Below are 21,428 nucleotides of genomic sequence, written 5' to 3'. Positions count from 1 at the left end.
ATGTCACATCCCCAGTACCGATGGCTGTTCCGATGTTTTCCACAGCCATTTAACTGACAGCATTTGTTAGCTATCTGAGCCCACAAAGCAGAATGATGTATCTGAAAACAAAACTGTGAACTTGGTTGGGTTTGGGTTTGAATTGTAAATATGCCACTTCCTGGGACAAATGTCCTCATCTGTATAATGGGTATAACAGGTGACTTATGAGAGAATTAGAGATGATGGACCCAGAAGTGCTGGCAGTTGGCAGCCTTCAGCAAATGGTACCTGCTAATTCCGTACTCATGCGCCCACATGTTTTTTCTGGAGTAAGAATTAATATTTTGAAAAGTTGGTTAATTGGCCAAGTCGTAAATCCTACCGTTGGTCGGCAAACTCATAAGTCAACAGAGCCAAATATCAACAGAACAACGATTGAAATTTCTTTTGAGAGCCTAATTTTTTAAACTTAAACTTCTTCTAACGCCACTTCTTCAAAATAGACTCGCCCAGGCCATGGTATTTTGTGGAAGAGCCATACTCAAGGGGCCAAAGAGCCGCATGTGGCTCACGAGCTGCAGTTTGCCGACCGCGGTCCTAGACCAAGGAGTCTCCTCACCTAAGAGCCATCTGTTGAATGCAGAAAAGTGGACCTCACCACTAGAGATTCCTACTCAGTGGGTGTGGCCCATGAACTTGCATTTGGATAAGTATCTCAGGTGATTTCCATATCATGAATTCATTTTGAGAAGTGCCTCAACATGTTAAGAAAACCTTGGAATGGTTGAGCCAAAGAAGCATACTTGGGTCCCTTTTGTGAATAATGGGACAAAGGATCTGAAACACTGTATCTTCCAAGAGACAAGGAAGGTCAGCAGGATCCAACAGGCTTTGTATTGTTGGTTAAACCCTAATAAGAATTTTTGAGCCCTGACCAATGTGGCTTAGTTGGTTGGGCATCCTCCCGTGTACCGGGAGGTTGTGGAAGTTGCTGGTTCGATCCCCGGTGGGGGTGTACAGAAGGCAGCTGATCGATCTTAACTCTCACGTCGGTGTTTCTCCCTTCCTCTCTAAAAAAATCAATACACTAATCTTTTAAAAAAAGGAATTCAATTTGACCGTCCTGCCTAAACTAGGATCCCAGATGAGAAAAACCAGAGGGGGAAATCAGGCAAAACCACCGAGGTGGCTGGACCTAAGTTGGAAACAGTAGTGGTGGTCATAAGCCATGCGTGGCCAAGGTGGCTCCCGGCATTTGGAGCAGGAAGAACAGCCAATGACACCAGTGAGGTGACTGACAGTGGACCGGAGTGCAGGGAGGGGCCCTCTGATTTCCTGGGCCCCTCCTGGCTCTGATACTAGCCGCTACCAAGCCGCCCCCTTTCACAAGTGCTATGCACCCTCCATCACAGTTTCTCCTCACACACAGGTGTTCCCCCGCCTGCAGCTACCTGCAGTGTCTCTTTCTCCTCTGTAGAGTTTGAACACACATCATTTTGTAGCTGACCTACTCCCTAATGCCTTTTTCTTAGTTTCTCTCATCTGTGCCTGACATGGTAGCAATTAAGCATGTCACTGAGATTACAGATTAAAAATGGGACTAAGTAATGTTTGGGTAATAAACAACCATTAGGTATAGATCAAATTTAGACAGCAGCCCTAGCTGGCTTGGCTCAGTGGACAGAGCATAGGCCTGTGGACTGAAGGGTCCAGGGTTGGATTCCAGTCAAGGGCACATGCCCGGGTTGTGGGTTCGATCCCCAGTAGGGGGCGTGCAGTAGGCAGCCAATCAATGATTCTCTCTCATCACTGATGTTTCTGACTCTCCCTCTCCCCTCCCTCTCTAAAATCAATAAAAATGTTTTCTTTAAAAATTTAGACAGCAGTGTGAAAGTGTCAAGGTAAGTTACATTAGGAAGGAGGGGAATTTGCAGTTTTCAGTGAAAACAGAGTCTGGGATGTCTCTAATTTTTTAAGTTTATGCTAAAAAAAAAGTAATTAAAACATGTCCTTGCTCATTAATTGTATTGAATTTAACAGATGAGAGAGAACTTGGCTTCCATCTGGTGACCTCAGATCCTGCCCTCTCTGACCCTGTAATATTCTGATTGCACTCGAGTATTTTTAGACTGTGGTCCAGGACCAGACTAATAAACTCACCTCGACCTATGATGCTAATCAGAAACATGTGGCTCTCTGGGCTTCTCCAAGCAGCAGCTTGGAAACACCTTGCCTCATTCTACTTTGTTTCCTTGATGTGTCTCTTTCCTTTCCCAAAGGCCAGGAGTGACAGCAGAGTGTCTGGTAAGGGTGCCAACTAAGGCAGGGACCAGGTCCACCTCTGCCATCCTATAGGTATAGTCCTTGGGCAACTCTGTGCTCGATTCCCTTGCAGCAAGTTACCTGGGGAAGTGGGGCCACTTCCTCCGGAGTAAATGCAATTTACCTCTTTGACCAAAACACTTAAGAGTGAATGTGCCTCCCAGGCAGCCCTTTGCAAGTGTGAGTTTGGTCAAATCCCTGCACCCACGAGCTCCGCCTGCCCAGCTGGGTAAGGCAGTCACAAACGAAACACAAAACCCGTGGGAGCTGGGATCCAGCATGGGCTGTAAGCAAAGGCTTCCAACCCACGCTACTCTGCTGGGCCACAAACTCATCAGACAGACAGAATTGGAAAGTAAAGTGCTTTATTGCTGAGGATCCCAGAGAGCTTCAAGGCCGCTGTCTAGGGGCTAGCAGTGAAATTCCCTACCCTGCGGAGGCTTTTGTGAGCAGGGACGGCTGGGACGTCAGCATTTCAGCCCCATGGAAGGCATGGCAGTGTGGCTGGGGGTGAGGGGAGGTAGGAAGAGGCACAAGGTGTGTGGGGAGAGCAGACTGTGCTTGTCTCCCCAACTCTGAGCTCAGTGCATTCAATGATGTCACCATGGGAGCCTGGAATGGGCCATGGTGAGAGTATTTACACCACAGAAATTGCCCAAATGCTACATTCAAGGATTCCCCAACTCTGCATGGAGAACTGGTTTACCAGGGCACCAGGAGCATGCCGCACTTCCTGAGCTGGTTCTGAGGCCACCCCAAGCCTGGCTGCTGTGACAAGCTGCCACTCCCCCACGTGGGGCAGTGCCATCTCCCTCCACCTGGACAGAACACAGGTGGGCTGGACAAAGGGGACCTGACCTGGTGATCCTGTCCCTGCCTGGAGCCTGCCCTGGCTTGGCCGCCCCAGCCTGTCTGTCCACTGAGAGCTTCAGCCCCAGACTGAAGTGGTGTCCACCGAAAGGCAGCTCGGAGCTGAGGACAAAACCCTTTTGCTCAGTGGCTCCCAGTAGGCAAGAGGGCCACGTGCAGCCACTCAGAGGTAATAAGGGTTGGTCACCCAGGGCTGACCAAGGGCAGCTGCGGGGGCTGAGATGAAAGGACTGGCCCTCGGGGCTGGGGGTCTGAGTGATTCACCGCAGGTCCTGGGAACCAGGCTGTGTGGAGAGTGGAGAGCCTGGCGCACACCTGTGTGCAAAACCAGGCAGGAGAGCCCAGCTCCCAGGGAGGGGGAGGGACACGAGCGGCCAGGGTGGGACAGCACCTCTTAGCTTTCCGCTGCACCCCAGGGACCTTGGGGCTGAGCTCCTCCCCTCACCCTGGCTGAGCCTGTACACCCTTCAACCACCCCCCCGACCCCACCCAACACTTGGGTGCTGACCAGCCTGGGGTTCACAGGCCTCACAGACTAAGCCCTTGCACTCCCCCAGCCTGGGCAGGGGCAGGGGCAGGGGCAGGGGCAGGGGCCTGCCAGGGAAGCGCTCAGCACAGCAGCCCTCTCCTCAGTACTCCTTGGCCTCCTGCAGCTGGGCCAGATACTCGGGCTCAGGAGGGTTGGCAGGGCAGGCCCAGCCATTGTTGGGGGGCCGCACAGAGTGGTAGCGGCTCCAGTCCCCCTTACACATGATCCAGGGCATCTTGTCCAACTTGAAGTGCAGTTCAGGTGAGACTTCCCTGCTGATGAGGTGAGGTGTGCCAGCACCCTTGCCCCGGGTCAGCAGCCGGTAGCTGGAGTCGTAGCAGCAGTGCTGAGCGGCCAGCGTTTTGCTGTCCTGGGACAGCAGGGAGCGCAGGCAGTAGCTTGCCGTGGGCTTGTAGATGTCCAGGCGCTCTCCCGGGCCACTGGCGTCCCTCCACTGGACACTGCGGCCGGTATGCTTGTCCTGCAAGCTCATGATCTTGTGCGCAGCCTCCCGTGGGTATGTGCATGGGCAACTGGGCAGGTCCTGCAGCACCTGGCTCAGGTACTTGTCTAGGAAGTCGCTCTTGCAGTTCAGCCACTTCTCACAGTGGTCCACACCTGCAGGGGGCAGGGACGTGGGGGAAGGTGGGTCAGCTCCTTGGTGTGGGGAGTGGGGCCAATGGGTGGAGAGGAGGCCAGAGCCCCAGCTGGTGCAAAGGTGTGGCCAGGTAAGTAAGGCCTTAGGGGCCAGAACTAGGAGCACCCCGACCTGGCCTCCACTGCTGACAGACAGGGGCTCCCACACAACACCAGGCAACCTGAAGCAAGAGGCCCTGGTTTAAAACAGATGCAGGCCCAGGGGCTGGAGGAGGGGCCCAAATGGCCTCTGCTCTGCTAAGGTGCTATTCCTTTAAACGCTGGGTGGTGGAAAGGTCCTGGGGAAGGAGCTGGGTGGTGAGAGCAGGGAGAATGGTTAAACCAATTGGTAAGAAAATGTTTCAATACAGGGTGGGGCACAAGTAGGTTTGCACTTGTTCGTACGGAAAATAATACACTAATTAATAAATAACAGTACGAAAATAAACCATTTTGGGTACTCACAACTGGAAACCTCCGTTTGCCCCACGCTGATCTTATGCACTGGCCCATTCTTGTTTTTATCTCTGCCTTTCTCAGGCCATATGACCTTGGGTGAGTCACTCTGCCACTCTGGGCCCCCAGTGGCTGCCCTCCCCCATCTCTCTACCTTGGGAAATGTGGCTTCTGACCCTTGAAACCATGAGCTGCTGTGGCACTGAGCAGGGGCCTTCTCTGCACAGGCGGGAAGAGGTTGGGGGGGAGGTGGTGTCCACAGCCTCCTGGCTCCTTGCAAGGGGTAGGAGAGACCGAGGGACCCAGATGCTGGGCATGCTGGTGAAGGCATGGCCTACTCCGAGCTGCTGGAGGGAGGAGTCCCGGAGTTCTGGACCCCCGTCCACTTCTGGCAGCACCCCCTTCCCAGACAAAGCCTGCCCAGGAGTCTTCAAGGGTGACTCAGGAGTAGCCAGAATGTCCCCGTCCCATCCTGCTGCCAGGGAGATATGCCCCACAGGATGGTCTCCAAGCTCTTCAGCTCCCATGGAGACCTTCCCAGCAGGAATATAAAGCTGGGGAGGCCAATGGGCCTGTCCTGGGGTTCAGACACGCTAGGGCGCCCTTGCTGGGGAGGCTAACCTTCCTGTTGGAAGATGTACTCTCTGCCTCAATGGATGGAAGTGAGATTCCTGCCCATGAAATGCTGAGAGAGACAGAGAGAGAGAGAGAGAGAGAGAGAGAGAGAGGTTCTCCCTCACTCCCCAGGGGCAGGGCGTAGCCCTCCACTGACCTGGGTCCAGAATATCCGTAGCATTGGGGGCCAGGAATGGCCACTCCTCACTGGGTAAGTCCAAGGGGTCCTTGTCCTTGGCGCCTTTGGGAAGAGAGGAGGTCAGGCTGGTGGCGTCCCAAGGCACCTCTGTGCTCCCAATGGGGAAGGCCAGCCCTCACTAGGCTCTAGGTGCCCCCAGCATCTGGGACAGGCCTGGGATGAGGCAGGAGCACCATGTTTGTGAGCTCCCGCATCCCCTTTCCCAAGACCACCCTGGTACAAGGCTCACATGCCCACATTCCCAGGGGACCAAGCTCAGTGTGTAAGCCACTCCCTGTGCAGGAGCTGTGGCTCCTCTCACCAGGACAGTGGGGCAGGTCGCAGTCCTTGGTCTGGGTGACAGTGCAGGCGAAGCCACAGGACCGGGTCCTCTGCTGGGTGCTGTTGCCGCAGCTCCCACTGCAAGGAGACCAGGGGCCCCACTCCTCTGGAGGTTCGTCATCTGTGTCAAGGCAAGGAGCCAGGGGTGAGTGAGCACAGCCCACAGGCTGCACTGGAGAATATTCGCCTTTTGTTAAATTTCTCAGGGGGATGCAACCTGTGGCAGGGCCCCAAGCCTAGTGCACAGAGCAGGGGCTCGATTCCAGCCCCTCTCAAACCCCTTGTGCAGTGAACACCTGTGCAAATGCAGGAGGTGGCCCTACAGAGACAGCACAACGCCCAGCACATATTCTATGCCAACACAGCAACAAAGAGGAAACGGTATCTGGGCTGGAGGCCATCTGGCCATTGTCAGGGCGACCTGAGCAAGTGCCCCTCTATCTCTGAGCTGTAGTTTTTATGTCAACCAAAACCCAGGATGACAATACTCTCCTAGGGGTGTTAAAGAATGTCTCTGCCCTAGCTGGTTTGGCTCAGTGGATAGAGCATTGGCCTGCAGACTGAAGGGTCCGAGGTTTGATTCCAGTCAAGGGCACATGCCTGGGTTGCGGGCTTGATTCCAAGTAGGGGGTGTGCAGGAGGCAGCTGATCAATGATTCTCTCTCATCATTGATGTTTCTATCTCTCTCTCTGAAATAAAACACACACACGCACACACACACACACACACACACTGTATATATGAATGTCCCTGCTGCCCATGTTAGGGGCCTGGTCCTGCTGAGAGACTTGAAACACCCTTGACTGCACCCACAGCTCTCTGGCTGTGCAGGCCCCAGGGTCTCTGGGGAAACCTCCCAAAGTAATGACACAGCCAGTGCTCGCCTCACTTCCTAGCAGGCCCGAGCAGGCTGGCACCGAGAGTTTAAGGATAATAAATGGAAGAAAAGCTGAAAGTCATGAAAATTCTGCCTGTTAGTGTATATTATTTTGGTAAAACTGGGAACAGGCTGTTATAACTTAGTCTTCATCATAGGTACCTCCATCCAATGATGAAACAACTAGGCTCTAGGGAGAATGGCTGCAAATATGTGTGAGATGGTCTGCACCCAGGAAATCCTGAACTACAATGTGCAAAAATAAAAATGGCTGCCTGGAGGGTGGGCAGGCTCTAGGTGACATTTTCTGAACAGACTATATCGTATTGTTTTCTAATCAAATAGCAGATACTGTGTTTACTAGATGCAGGCACTTTAAATGTATTAACTGACTTACTACCCTCTGCACCCAATCCTATGTAGTAAGGGTTGTGCTATTCTCTATTTTATAGAGGAAAGAACTGAGGCACAGAGAGGTTTAGTAACTTGCCTAATGTCATTCAGCTGGTAAGTGGCAGAGTCGGGGTTCAAACCCACATAGTCTGAAAATGAGGTCAGTTGTGAATGGTGGGATTTATAATATTTTGCAATTTGTTGGAAACTGATAGATATGAATATATATACCTAATATTAATATGTCTGTTTTGCTTAGGGGATCTTAGAGCTCTTGTGAGGGTCAAATGTTTTTTTGGGCAAAATCTTTGCAAGCTATGGGTGATGTTACCATTTAGCAGATGATGGTGTTTGTATAGGCCTAAGCTCCTGGTCCCCCAGCTGCCCCTGCCCAGGAAGCTCTCAGCCCTCTCTCTACCCCCATTTCCACTCTGGACCTGAAGGGCAGCAACCAGGGATGCCAAGATGGAGGTGCTCACCATAGAAGTCCCTGAAGGGGTGCAGCCAGCCTTGCTCCTTGTTGTCATCTTCCTCATCATTGTCCTCCTGGTCCTCGCTCTCACTGTACTCATAGTCTATAAGGTAGTCCTCCTCCTCCTCCTCTGCTTCCTTCTCCTCTGCTTCCTCCTCTTCTCTTGGGGCTCTGTCCTTGAGACTGGACCCCGTCTCCTCACCCCTCAAGTAGTCCCAGAGGAGGGACCTGGAGGTCTCCATGGCGGTAGACAGCCAGCCGAAGGGCCAGACATTGCTTGGCTTGGCCAGCAAGTCCTTCTCCACCTTGGCCTGGGGGTCCTCCACCACCTCAATGGTCACCTGCAGGGAGACAGACTCCAGGCCGGTCAGTGAGGGAGGCTCAGAGCTGGACACCAAGGAGAGGGAATATGGCAAGAGCAGGAGGAAGAGGCCCAACCTTCTTGGCCTCCCCGGGCGCATGGGGTCACAGCTTACGACCTGGCTATGCGTCAGAATCCCCTGAAGGTTCTAGACTCCCCGACACTACCTCAGACATGGGTGTAACTGGTCGTAGGTGGGGCCAAGCATGGGGGCTCTAGCATGTGCCAGGGCAGAGACCCACTAGTGTCAGAGAAGCTGGCTTTGAATTCTGGCCTCACCGGCTTGCAGGCTGCACAGCCTCCGGGGGCCTCTAACAGCCCTGAGCCTCCATTTCTTCCTGTAGAACCAGAAATGAGAGCAGACAGCACATCCCCAGAGCAGCCCCTTGGGGGCGAGCAGGGGCTCTGTTTCACCACATTGTGGAGGGGAGAAATGAAACATGAAATCATTTATGTAAAAGTGAACCTTAAAAACATCAGTTTGGGTTATTTTAAACTAATCTGAGGTCACTGAACAAAAATTGGGGGGGGAAACCAGCAAAATCTAAAGAAGCAGTGAACGTTGTCCATATTCCATCACTGACAGAGAACATTTTGGTGATTAACATTCTGGGTTTTACATATATATACACATGTGTACACACATATACTTTTAAACAGTTTTATAGTTAATGAAGCATAGTAACCCCTCCTTTGGAAAACTGCTGTTTGAAACTGCTATTTGAACTACTCTGTTATTCTTAGACAGTCTCTTATTCTGTAGGTCAACTCTGTTATTTTTAGATAGTCTCTTGTTCTGTAAAATAACTGTTTTTGGTCTGAATAATAGAAAATATAAACTTAATTGTCTGACCTTGCAAGCTAGGGACTGATATGCTGAAACTGATGCCAGGTGTCTGTATAGATATGTACCCAAGGTTACAGGTGTCTGTATAGATACGATATATACTCAAGGTTACAAATCGTCTGTAAAAATAACTTACACAAGGACCTGAAAAGACATAAAAAGAGAATGCTTCCTCCTTTGGGTATTCAGAATTTGACAGAGGTAATCTGCTCTGACCTGCACGCAATAAAGATGACTCATAACTAATTGGCTCATTAAGGCGTCTTGTCCAGCTCACTGATTTGCGATACAACATTATGTTCTACACTTTTCTCTTTCAGTGAAAGTGTTTTCTAACGGTAGATGCTACACAAAAATGCAGAATTATTACCATTAGGGATTCAGGACTGGCAATGGGTATGTCGGTCCCCCACCCACTGTACTCAGTCCCTCAGGCGGCTGCATAAGGGGTTGGGCCTGGGTGGGGATCAGACCTTCAGGCTTTTCCTCAAGGCCACCCCGAGTTTCCAGAGTCCCCTGCAGCTCAAGAAGCATTCTCCGCTCACTTGGTCCCCATGACAGCATTGCCAGGTTGGCGCTATTTGTCCCTTGCTATGGACTAGGAGTCCCATGAGTTGCTCATGGTCTGCAGCTTAAAAGCAGAGAAGCAGATCTTCCCCAAAACAACTCCATGGGGACAGCCCCAACCCCACACAGCACCCGCACCTCCAAGGAAGGCAGGACAGTATGCCTGACCTCAGAGCTGAGCCCCTGAGCCCAGCTCCTCTCCTGGTGCCCACTGAGCCCATGGCCCTCCGGCAGGTCTCACCTGGATATCGGGGCTTGGGGTACTCAAGTCCGTGTTGGCCAATCCTGGTAGCGTCTGCAGCTCCAGCAGCAAGGGGGTGTCCTCCTGGGTCCCAGGAGGCGCTGTGTCTTCTGGGGTCAGAGCTGCTGGCTCAGTGACAACCCAGTGCCTGCGTCTTTGTGGCCCTGCCTGGAGTGGGGTCTCCTCCTCTTCCCTAGGAGAGCTGGGATCTGGGGAGGCTGAAACCTAAGGGGGAGAGCGGGAGTGAGAGAGGTGACTGAGATCAGGGATTGCCCCATGTGGACCCAAAAAAGACTGGTGGGGAGGGGAATTCAGGAGCCCTGGGGTGTGACCAGATCACAGACTCGCTGTGACTGTATAGCCAAACATGAGAGCTTTAAGGCCTCAGAGGGTAAGTGGGGCTGTTTCCACAAAGCACTTGGACAAAGAGCCAACATGAGGCATGAGCGGAGGGTTGAAATCAGGTTTCTGCACATGGAAGAAAAGTCCATCCTCCTCATTTTACAGAGGAAGGAACTGAGGCCCAGAGAGTGAAGGCAGTGGTTCCAAAGTACAGTTTGCAGGCCACCTGCCTGAGAATCCCCCAGGCTGTGGTCATCAGAGAACAGCCCCCAGCCGCACAAGTCAGAGAAGGAAGCCCCAGGAAGGCCTCTCGGTGGCAGCAGGCCTGGGCCCTTCCCTTCAGAGCTCCTCACTGCCTGGCCTTCTCGAGCGGCCCTAGCATGGGGGCTGGATTCCCTAGCATCTCTGACCACAGCTGCCTGTCTCTGCCTGCCCACCTGGGTCTGGTTCCTTTTCCTATTCCAGGCTGCTCCCATGGCTGGCTGGCTGCCAGCTAATTCTGTCTACCAGCCTGTGCCCACAGGGTCCACACTGCACCATCCTTGCTGCAGCACAGGTAGTAGGTGAAAGGTAGATCCTAGTTGTCTCTAACTCCTGCTCCAGGGCCCATCTGCTCAGACAGTGGGACACGGGGCCGTCCACCTACCTCCAGGCTGTAGCCATTGCCCAGGTCTTCATGCCAGAGCAGAAAGAGCACTGTTTAGAGCTACCCTTATAAGCCTCAGGCGCCATGAGCCTCCTCTGAACCCTGCCACAGCGTGGAGCCCACCTCCCATCTTACCTGGGACAGTGCGGTAAGGCTGAGAAACATGGGTTCTGGAGAGTCAGACCAGCTTGGGTTTAAATCCAAGCTCTGCCTCTCACTAGCTCATTCAACTTGATCTGTAAAATTAGGATAATTCCTACCCAGAGTCTCTTGGAGTCAGAATTTTAGTTATCAAACACTTTCATAGCATCTCCTTGTGTGCCAACCACTATTCTAAACACTTAATCATTCATTTCATCCTTCCAACACCCCTCAGGGGTAGGTGCTCCTGCCATTCCCGTTTTGACAATGGAGACTAAAGCACAGAGAGGGCAAGTAACTTGCCGGAGGGCACACAGACATCTAGTGGTAGAGGCAGAATTTGAACCATTATGCTCTAACACTATAGGCGGGAGCACTGAGAGTCCCCTTCACAGACCAGGGGCTTACTCAGTCTAGTTTCTCACTCTTTTCTTGGGTTGGAAAAGTCTCTCCCCTTTGACTTCCCCTTCTGTGGTACGCAGATGCCTGGCTCCAAGGCCCCCACACAAATCACTTGGTCCCAGGGCAGCTGTGGCCCCATCTCAGCCTGGCCCTGGAGTCTCTCTTGCTCTAGGGTCAGGCTGCCTGGGTCTGAATCCTGACGGTGGCTGGCATCTGGCCTGTGGGACCCTGGCGGGGCACATCACCTCTGAGTGTCCTCTATAAAATGGGAAAGGTGATGGGCAAGAGCTGGAGTCTAGCAAGTGCTGAGGTTGTTCAGTTCCAGCTCTCCCTGGTGCCCGGTTGGACCAAGTGATGAAGAAAAGCCATAGAAAGCCCTGGCTACACATCCCAGCCACACAGGCCACCCTTTTTGTGGAGCCTTCTGCTCGGTGCACCAGCCCCCGGGGGTTCAGGGGTGTGGACCAGGGAGCGGTGGGGGGACCACATCCCGTCTTAGTTTAGGTTCCTTCAGAAGCTGAACCAGACACAAGGATTCGAGGGCAAGTGGCAGGTGATCTGCTCCCAGGAGACACTGGTGGGGGTGGGAGGACGGAGGAGAGAGCAAATCAGGGAAGGGAGGCAGCTAATAAAGAATGTTTCGCCAAAACCAGTTTGGCTCAGTGGATAGAGTGTCGGCCTGGGACTGAAGGGTCCTGGGTTCGATTCCGGTCAAGGGCATGTACCTTGGTTGCGGGCACAAACCCAGTGGGAGGTGTGCAGGAGGCAGCTGATCGATGTTTCTCTCTCATAGATGTTTCTAGCTCTCTATCCCTCTCCCTTCCTCTCTGTGAAATATCAATAAAATATATTTTTTAAAAAAAAGAATGTTCCATCAAGCCCGGCCAGTGTGGCTCAGTGGTTGAGCATCAACCTATGAACCAGAAGGTCACAGTTCGATTCCTGGTCAGGGCATATGCCTGGGTTGTAGGCTCGATTCCCAGTTGGGGGCGTGCAGGAGGCAGCCAATCAATGATGCTCTCTCTTCATTGATGTTTTCTCTCTCCCTCTTCCTTCCTCTGCTGAAATCAATAAAAATATTTTTTTTAAAAAGAATGCTCCATCTGGCTGGTGACCACAGTGGGCAACGGGAGCTCAATCCCCCTGGACACCTCCGTTATCCCCAGAGGAGGAGAGCTGGGCTGTCTACCTACCCACTCCGCCAGTCATTGGCTAAGGGCTGCTGGGGTGGGGGGAGAGTTTGCTCTCCAGGCACCTATGTCGGGCTTGCCATGTACAGCTCAGAGCAGTCCCTAGTGCCAGTGAACACCCTCAGGCAGCAGGACACTGGCACCTGGAAGGCCTGAGGGCATTTGGGCTGAGCTCCAGAGCCATGACCTATGACCCCTGTCTAACCACATCTTGCATACGGGCCAGGCCTTTTACATGCCTTCTGTCACCGGCTCCAAGTAGAGTGCAAGCTCCGTGAAAGTGGGAATTTCTGTCTGCTTTGTTCACGCTGTATCCCGTGCCTAGCACGGTGGCTGGTATCTTGTAGGAGCTCAATAAATCGCTGCTGAGGGATTAAATGAATGCCAGCGTCCTGAGGAATGAGTGGGACTACGTGAACGATGAGGCTATGGAGGCCCAGAGAGGGTAAGGGATTTAGGTAAAGTCTCAACGGTTACAACAGCAGAGCTCGGGTTCAAACTCAGCTCTGCCTGATCTCAACTCCATGCATCGGTGCAACCACCTCTGCATTTACAAAGCATACCCACTATCATCATCTTGTCTGGCAGCTGAACTCGGTGGTAACCAGCTGTGTGGCCTGGGGCCGCTTATGTCATCTGCCCAAGTTTCTCCCTGTGTAAATTGGGAAACGCCGTCCCTGTCTCGTGAGGTGCCTCACATGTGGCAAGCACGCAACGAACCATTTGCACACCATAAAGGTCTATAGACGCAAGCGGCGGGCCTTTTTTAAATTAAATTCGAAGTATCGTGGCAGTTAACTGGTGAATGTGACTGAGAGGTGATGAAGGATGGCTCTCAGAGGGGAGAGGGAGGAGGTGCCTCTTTCTCCAGGCACTGTGTTAGCTCTTTACATCTTGATTGGTCAGAAGACCTCCACCTGCCACCGCTGATGGAAGACCTGGGCAGGTATATTCCACAACGTTCTGAAGTGAATTAATTCGGAGGCTCTGCCTGCCTGTGTAAGAACACCTGTCATGCCCCCAGGATACTGCCCCCACCTGTTAAGCTTGCACGTGGAGTTTCACGCAGGCTCAAATATGCAACTCCATTCTTAGAGGGGGATGCGGGGAGCTGGAGTCATTACCCAGAGTCCTGAGATGTAGAATTTACACCGGTTCTCCCCACTATCTGAAAGTAGGGCTTTCCTACAAAACCTTTCACAAGGAGAAATGGTATAAGGTGAAGAAGCAATGACCATTCATTCCCATGGAAAAAGTCTTCAGCCTTCCCAGACCCCCCAAACCGAAACTAACTCTAACGTAATAAAAGCAGTGGCTCTCTCGCTGCTTGGGAGCGCACCGCCCCTGTACCGGCTTGCAGCAAAACAAAACTGGAACCCAATTTTTGCTTCCTCCGCTCCACCTTTAAAAAAATATTTCCTACCGTGTTTTTATTGCTGCTATATGTTCTCCCTTTTTTCCTAAAAGCAAAAATCCTCTCAGGTTTTTTTCTGTTAGCAAAAACAGGTTCTGATGTGAGTTCTGTAAAAATGAAGAGGCGTAATATGAACTTTCGAAAAGTAGGGCATGCCTGTACCGAGATATATCTCCATATTCTCTCTCTCTCTCTCTCTCTCTCACACACACACACACACACACACACACACACACACACACACCTACATGTGCCCTCCCTGGTCCCAGGCTTGGCCAGCAGCCCTGACCCGTGTGTTCCCAGTTAACACAAGAGCCCTCATCCCCACAAAGCCTTCCTGCATTGCACGGCCTGCCTGCTAACCTGTTTCAGCCCCTCCCAGTTCCCCCATTCTCCTTGCTCCTCTCTGCCTTGGGTCGGGAACTTGTTCGGATAATGAAATCCAGTTGCCAGGTGCAGGCCAGCACCTCCCTTCCCCGCAGCCCCAGCTGCTGAGGCCCGCCCATCCGCCCATCCGTACAGAGCCAGGCTGCGCACACAGTCACCCAGCATTCAATAGTAATTGCCTCTTGGGCCAAGCTAGAGGACCCCGGGCAGAGGGAGGGGGCTGGACTTCACTCTCCTCGCTGGTCCACACCAGCCTGGCCCAGCCCACCCTGGCTCCTCCCTGTAATAAGAGTACTCCTGACAGAGACACCCTCCCAGCACCAGGGCTGGCTCAGCTTGTGTGACCCATGTACCTGCCCAAGGCCCAGCACCTGGTTTATGCTTTGCTGCTGCCATTGAGAAATGCTCGGAGGCCCACACTCTCATTCTGCACGGGGCCCCACAGACTATGCAGCAGGTCCGGCCGGGCTCCCTGTATGTATCAACTCCAACCCTCCTGGGGCGGGTACTAGCATCCTCCCCACTTAAGAGAGGAGGCAGTCTAGGATTGGAGGTGAAGTTACGTGGTTGAGGTCAGAGGGGGCTGGCAGAGCAGGATTTGAGGTGGTCTGGCTGGACTCTGTGCTCTTAACCCTCATGCTCTGCCAACTCCAGGCAGGGGCTGCACCTCTGGCTCACTGCCTGCCACTCGGGGGGCCCGAGTGCGGTGATGAACAAAACACTAGAACAGGATGTTCTGCTTTTCACATCCATTTTCCCTTTGATCTTCATAACAAGCCAGTGAGGAGCCAAGGGAGGAGGAGATTAGGAGGCTGAGAGTCAGTGAGGTTGGGGACTTGCCTGGGACCACGAGCAGCCAAGCCTCCAGGCGCCTGCCCGTTCCTGTCCTTCCCTCTCTCCCACACCAGCTTTCCAGGGGTCCTGAACTCTAAGAGCAAGAAGAATGGTCTGGACTGGAAGAATGAGGCAAGGCCACAGGCTCGGCATCACGGAGACCCGGTTCCCCTCTGAGTGTCAGAGGCCAAGCTGCAGGAAAATACCTGCTTCTCAGTGTCACCCACCTGGCAGGTGAGACCTTTCACCCCACAATGCCCCTCCTGCAATCCTGCGCCAGGCAACCGGCTGGACAATGGACCAGGACTGAGGTGCTAACTAAACACACCTATCCCGTGCATGACGGCCTCAGGCTTGGAGGCTCCTTCCTCTGAGCTTAGCTCTTCATTTTTTTATAGCTTAAAGAGAGAGAGGCCCTGACAGGTTTGGCTCAGTGGATAGAGCGTCGGCCTGCGGACTCAAGGGTCCCAGGTTCGATTCCAGTCAAGGGCATGTACCTTGGTTGCGGGCACATACCCAGTAGGGCGTGTGCAGGAGGTAGCTGATCGATGTTTTTCTCTCATTGATGTTTCTAACTCTCTATTCCTCTCCCTTCCTCTCTGTAAAAAATCAATAAAATATATTTAAAGCAAGAGAGAGAGAGAGAGGGAGAGGGAGAAACATTTATCAGATTGGCTCCTCCTGTGCGCTCCCTACTGGGGATTGAGCCTACAACCTGGGCATGTGCTGGGACTGGAAATGGAACCAGCAACCTTTTAGTGCACAGAATGACGCCCAACCCACTGAGCCACACTGGCCAGAGCACAAAGTGGCGACTCATTCTGCTGCTGCTGCAGGAATCTCCCCAGCTCTGCCCCACAGGGGACCCCCTCATGCAGGACAGTCCTTGCAGCCTGAAGAGAGGACCTCTCAGTTCTTCTCTTGCCCATTCTAATCTTCATCACCCTCTATCACAGCGGTCGCCAACCTTTCGGACTTCACGGACCACCAGTGGTCCACGGATCACCAGTTGGCGGCCGCTACTCTATCACATACTAATAGCATGGCCCAAGCTATGCCCAAAGTCCCCTGCCACCCCAAGGTTTTTCATTGCCTGCCCAGGAAGTGGTGTGTGCCAGACTACAGCCCAGGGTGTAGAATTAAGCAAAGCTGGGTCCGCATCCTGGCTCACCACTTACTAGCTGTGTGACTGTAGGTTAGTTATCGGATCCACTAGCAGTTTCCTCGATCCTAAAATGAGGATAACAAGACAAGAAACACAAAATGCGCCGAAACCAGTTTGGCTCAGTGGATAGAGCGTCGGACTGTGGACTGAAGGGTCCCGGGTTCGATTCCGGTCAAGGGCATGTACCTTGGTTGCGGGCACATCCCCAGTGGGAGGTGTGCAGGAGGCAGCTGATCCATGTTTCTCTCTCATCGATGTTTCTAGCTCTCTATCCCTCTCCCTTCCTCTCTGTAAAAAAATTAATAAAATATATTTAAAAAAAAAAAGAAAAGAAACACAAAATGCTAGGCACAGTGGCTGCTGGGTACTATTCTGATCTTAACTAGAACAGAAGACACCCAATGCGCAGAGCTGTGTTATTCTTTGCCTGTCCAGCATCCTTGTAACAAACTGCCTGGCCCCAGCCCCTGGCAACGACGGTGCCACCCATGTATGTGTACTGTGTTTTCACACCAAGCATGCCCTCCCATTGGACTGTAGGAGTAAACTGGGTCTCAGCAACCGGCCTGCCCAGAGAGGGGGTGGCATGTTTTGTTCACGATGCTAATGATTTCAAACTGAACGAGTGGGCTGGGCATGACCTGCAAAGATATACCAAAGGGTCTTCAGTGTAGCTCTTGAAATGACAGACTGGCTCCCAATCCCAGCTAGGTTTAACATCTCTGCACCTCGATTTTCTCATCTGGAAAAGGGGAATAATGCCCAAGGCAGAATGGTGTAACAATGGAATAACATCACTAAAGTCTTTGTACCAACTCTGCAGGGTCCAGGGAATGCTCACTCCCCCAGTCATCCTACACCGTTAGAGCTGATGGGTTTATGTTCTTCCATTTCTTCATAAAGGTCTCTGAGTTGGTCATTTCTGACCTATCACCCAAGGCCCTTACAATAGCAGTCTGCATTCTCTCAACAATTCCTTAACTAACACCTTTGATATGTAGGAGATGACTTAGCGGCCATGGGTCCTCAAACGTTTTAAACAGGGGGCCAGTTCACTGTCCCTCAGACCGTTGGAGGGCCGGACTGTAGTTTAAAAAAAAAACTATGAACAAATTCCTATGCGCACTGCGGGCCCGGGACGCGTCGGCTGCTAAGCAGGACAGGCAGCGGCACCCGGCGGGCCGGATAAATGTCCTCGACGGGCCGCATGTGGCCCGCGGGCCGTAGTTTGAGGACGCCTGACTTAGCCCCTCATTTTTGCTGTTGTTGATATTAATCCTCACCTGGGGATATTTTTCCCATTGATTTTTAGAGTGAATGTAAGGGATGGAGGGAGAGATGGAAAGGGAGGGAAAGAGAGAGAGAGAAACATGGATGTGAGAGAGACACATTGATTAGTTGCCTCCTCCATGCAATTCAGGTATGTGCCCTTGAGCGGGAATCAAACCCTGGATCTTTGGGGCATTGGGGGTGGGGGAAGGGGCAGAACACTCTAACCACTGACCCATGCAGCACAGGGCAACTTAGCTCCCTCATTAAAAAAATTTTTTTTATTATTAATTTCAAAGAGGAAGGGAGAGGGAGAGAGAGATAGAAACATCAATTATGAGATTCATTGATCGTCTGCCTCCTGCATACCCTCTATTGAGGATCAAGCCAGAAACCTGGACATGTGCCCTTGACTGGAATCAAACCCAGGACCCTTCAGTCTGCAGGCCGACGCTCTATCCACTGAGCCAAACCAGCTAGGGCCTGCCCCCTCATTTTAAATGTCAGAAAATTGCCCAAGGTGACTCACAGGAGTTAATGATCCCCTGGGACCAGAACCCCAGGCCCTGGGCTCCAAGCTCTGTTTTTTCCTTCATGGCGCTAATTTGCTTTAACATGTTGAGGGCTCTCTCATCCAGGCCCCATTGGGGCTGAGGATATGACTTTGGCTCTGAAATAACTCATCCTCTCTGCTGGAGGAAGATCTGGCAAAACTACTAAAAATAATTACAATACAAAGCAGTAAGACTAAAATAGAAAGTATTTAGCCAAATGAGCAGGAAAACTGCCAATGTAATTAATTTATGACCACTGTCATCTCTAATTAGGAGATGGGACTAGCCAGAGGCTGTTCAGTTGCTCTGGACCGCAGTGGTTCTTAACCAGTGGGTTCTCAAGCGATGTTTTCCCTCAGGGAATATTTAGCAAAGTCTGGCTCTGTCAGGGAGGGGATGCAATAGGCATCTGATATGCTTGGGGTGCTGCTAAACATCCTACAATGCACAACAAGGCATTATATAACCAAACGACAGTAGTGCATCTCAACAGGGGGAAAACTGGATCTCAGGGGCAAAAAAAATATATAAAAAAATCTTAAGATGTTACAATGGTTTGTACCACTCCAAAGGGCCATAGTACCTGAACAGTTTATCTGTGTTGTTAAACTTTCATGGTGGGGGAGCACTTGGGAAAAAAAATGCCTAAAAGGCTCCTTAGCCTGGCCAGTGTGACTCAGTGTTTGAGCATCTACCTATGAACCATGAGGTCACAGTCTGATTCCTGATCAATGATTCTTTCTCATGATCTCTCTCTCTCTCTCTCTCTCCTCCATCCCTCTCTCCCTTCCTCTCTGAAATCAATAAAAATACATTTTAAAAATAAATAAAATAAAAGGCTCCTGAGGGAGGGCAGTAGTGAAAAAAGATGGACAGACCCTGGTCCACACAGATCCCCCTAAAGTGCAGGCTGGGGACCCTTTGGTCCCATTGCCTCCGGAGGGTCTCAGCAGCCTGGGCACTAATAGTGTGTCCCAAGCTCGGCTCACCCTCACTCACCAATCTCCAGCACATCTGTCTGGGCCCCACAGTGTCCTCATCCGGAAAATGGGAAGAACTGCTCTGACCTCCTCCAAGAACAGCTCAGGGCAGAGGAGGGGCCAGGACCCCCGCCCACGCAGGCCCACTCCTGCACACCTTGGAAGGAGTCCAGCAGGTTTTGTCTTTATGGGGATGAATATCCACTCCAGTCCAGGAAGGAACAGCTGGACTGTTGATCCCCGGTGACAGCAGACACAGGTTTCAACAGACTATGGTTTCTCTCCACGACTAACATCGCTCTTTAAGGTCTCACCCCTGTCCTACACCCACCCCTACGGCCCACTCTCAGGCCACCCAGAGACGTCTGGGTGATCTCTTCTGCTTTTCTAAGTTCATAATAATATAAAGGTCCCTGGCGGACTACTGACACCCAGCAAGTTGGAGGACCCCACTTACTACCTCACCTTGTCTCAATTCATGCCCAAAGGGGCCCAAACCCTTTGCAGATTTAAGAGGCTGCACCTTGACCGTTCGAACCTCAGCAACTCCTCTCCCACTCTCGCACCCTCGGAGGGCGCACCTGGCCAGCGCGGCTGCAGGAGATGTGCGCTCAGGACAGGGGACAAGCGGACGCCGGCCCTTTCCGGGGCGTCTACGCTCCTCACTCGGCACAGAAGGGAGCTGCTCCCCAGGCTTGGCGCGCCACACAGCCCGGGGAGTGGGGGCTCCTGAGGTCCCGCGCACCTGGCCCTGGCTCGGCCCAGCCTTCGCACGGGGCGGCCGCTGCTCGGTCCCGTTCGCGTTCCCCGAGCGGCCAGAGCGGACGTGCCGGGAGGGGGACCGAGCGCTTAGCCCTGCGCCCACCACTCACCTCCGCCAGCCTCGCTTGGCTCTGGAGCCGGGAACCCCTCGGCTTCTTCGTGGGGAGTCCCCATCCCTCCGCCAGCAGCGCTGCCAGCAGCACCACACCGAAGAACAGCCCTGCTCTGCTGGGGAGCCGAGGCATCGTCGCTCTCCAAAGCCGCTTCTCTGGTGCCTCCGCGCCTCGATGCGCTCCGGCGAGTTTGTAGGCTCCGGGCCTCCAGGGGCGGGGAGCCCGGGGGCGACGGCTCAGCCTGGCCGCGGGGGCGCGGGGGCGCGCGGGGCGGAGGCGAGCGGCGCGCGGCCCTCTCCTGCCTGAGACCCAGGCACTGAGCGCTCACCGCTCTCGGGGTCAGCGCCCCGGGGTCTCCCGCCCTCTCTGGAGGGCTGGCTCCTCCGCGCTTCCTTTGATCTGGCCCCCTCCCCACCCTCTGTCCCCGCCGCTGTCGCCATCGCAGCCCCAAGCAAATTCTTGCAATTGGGAGTTTGCAGCCCTCCGGCAGGCGCTCTCCAGCCCGGGGCGAGGACTCCCGCGAGGTCGCTCTCCCCTCCGGCGCTCCCACTCCCACGGCGACCCTGGGGCGCGAGGATAGCCAGGGCCTAGCGCTTGCTTAAGGGATTCGCCGTGGCCCCACACGGGACCCCTCAGATTATGGGCAAAATGTTTGACTCCAGGTAGGTCTGCGTGGGGAGGAAGGGCTGGAAGTAACCCCCAGACTTCCAGCTCCCCTGCTGGGCGTGGAGACCAGAGAAACACCAGCCGTCCTGCACCCAGTTTTCTCAGGCTGTCTGTCCTCAGAACACTGTAAAACCAGGAGTGCGCTGAGACTCGGATGGAGGGTTGAAGGGAACTGAAGTTTTGCTACCCCAAAGCTGCCTTTTGGAATATTGATTTTAAGCTGTTTATTAAGAAACAAGACTCAGAACCTTTATGTCTCCCCCTTTCCTGCCCAAGAGATTCAGACAGAAAAACCTGTTTTAGGAAGGAGATCTTAGGATGCTGCCTTAGCGTAATTTGATTTAGGTATAATAAAGAGAGGGCTTCGGACAGCGGCTTCTTAGGTACATGTGTCCCACTCTTCCTCAACTACCTGTAAATCACCTAGTCTCACTTCTGAAATCTAAGACCCCTGTCCCCCCGCCCACCCCTTTTCTCCATTGTCCAAAATGTCTCTGGATTTCATGCTTATGTGAATTCCCCATACACATGTTATTGAATTTTTTATTTTCTCCTATTAATCTGTCTCTGTTCATTTGATTATTAGCCCACCTAGAACTTAGCGAGTGGGAGAAGTATTAATATTTTTTTAGCCCCTACAGGTTAAAGCCCCAGAAAGACAGCTGCTAACCATATTTGAGGGAGTGGCCAGTAGATCCTGCCCTGGTGTCACCTAGTTTTATTCCGGATCTGACAGTGGGACTGCCACTCTCCCCAGTGCAGGGATCCTCACGGGTAGGGCATGGAGTAACACCTCAATTTTATGGTAAACATCAGGAACTCGAAGGGGCGGTGACAATTTTAGTGGCTTAGAGAGGGGCTGTTAGGGGATGTG

General features: G+C 52.8%; 1 protein-coding gene across 1 annotated transcript; it reads right to left on the bottom strand.

The window, feature by feature from the left end:
* Window positions 1-2,660: 2,660 nt before the first annotated feature.
* ISM2 (isthmin 2) lies at window positions 2,661-20,125 on the bottom strand. The gene is made up of 6 exons (XM_080683782.1): window positions 19,886-20,125; window positions 9,690-9,914; window positions 7,681-8,014; window positions 5,911-6,051; window positions 5,568-5,651; window positions 2,661-4,321 (listed from the first exon to the last, which is right to left on the bottom strand). The coding sequence occupies exons 1-6, from the start codon at window positions 20,018-20,020 to the stop codon at window positions 3,804-3,806; spliced, it is 1,437 nt and encodes a 478-aa protein (XP_080539908.1). The 5' UTR covers window positions 20,021-20,125; the 3' UTR covers window positions 2,661-3,803.
* Between the last annotated feature and the right edge of the window lie 1,303 nt (window positions 20,126-21,428).

The sequence above is a fragment of the Plecotus auritus genome, assembly GCF_963455305.1.
Source record: "Plecotus auritus genome assembly, chromosome: 1".
Classification (NCBI taxonomy): domain Eukaryota; kingdom Metazoa; phylum Chordata; class Mammalia; order Chiroptera; family Vespertilionidae; genus Plecotus; species Plecotus auritus.
The sequence above is the reverse complement of the archived record's forward strand: the minus strand, read 5'-3'. Positions and strand labels throughout refer to the sequence as shown.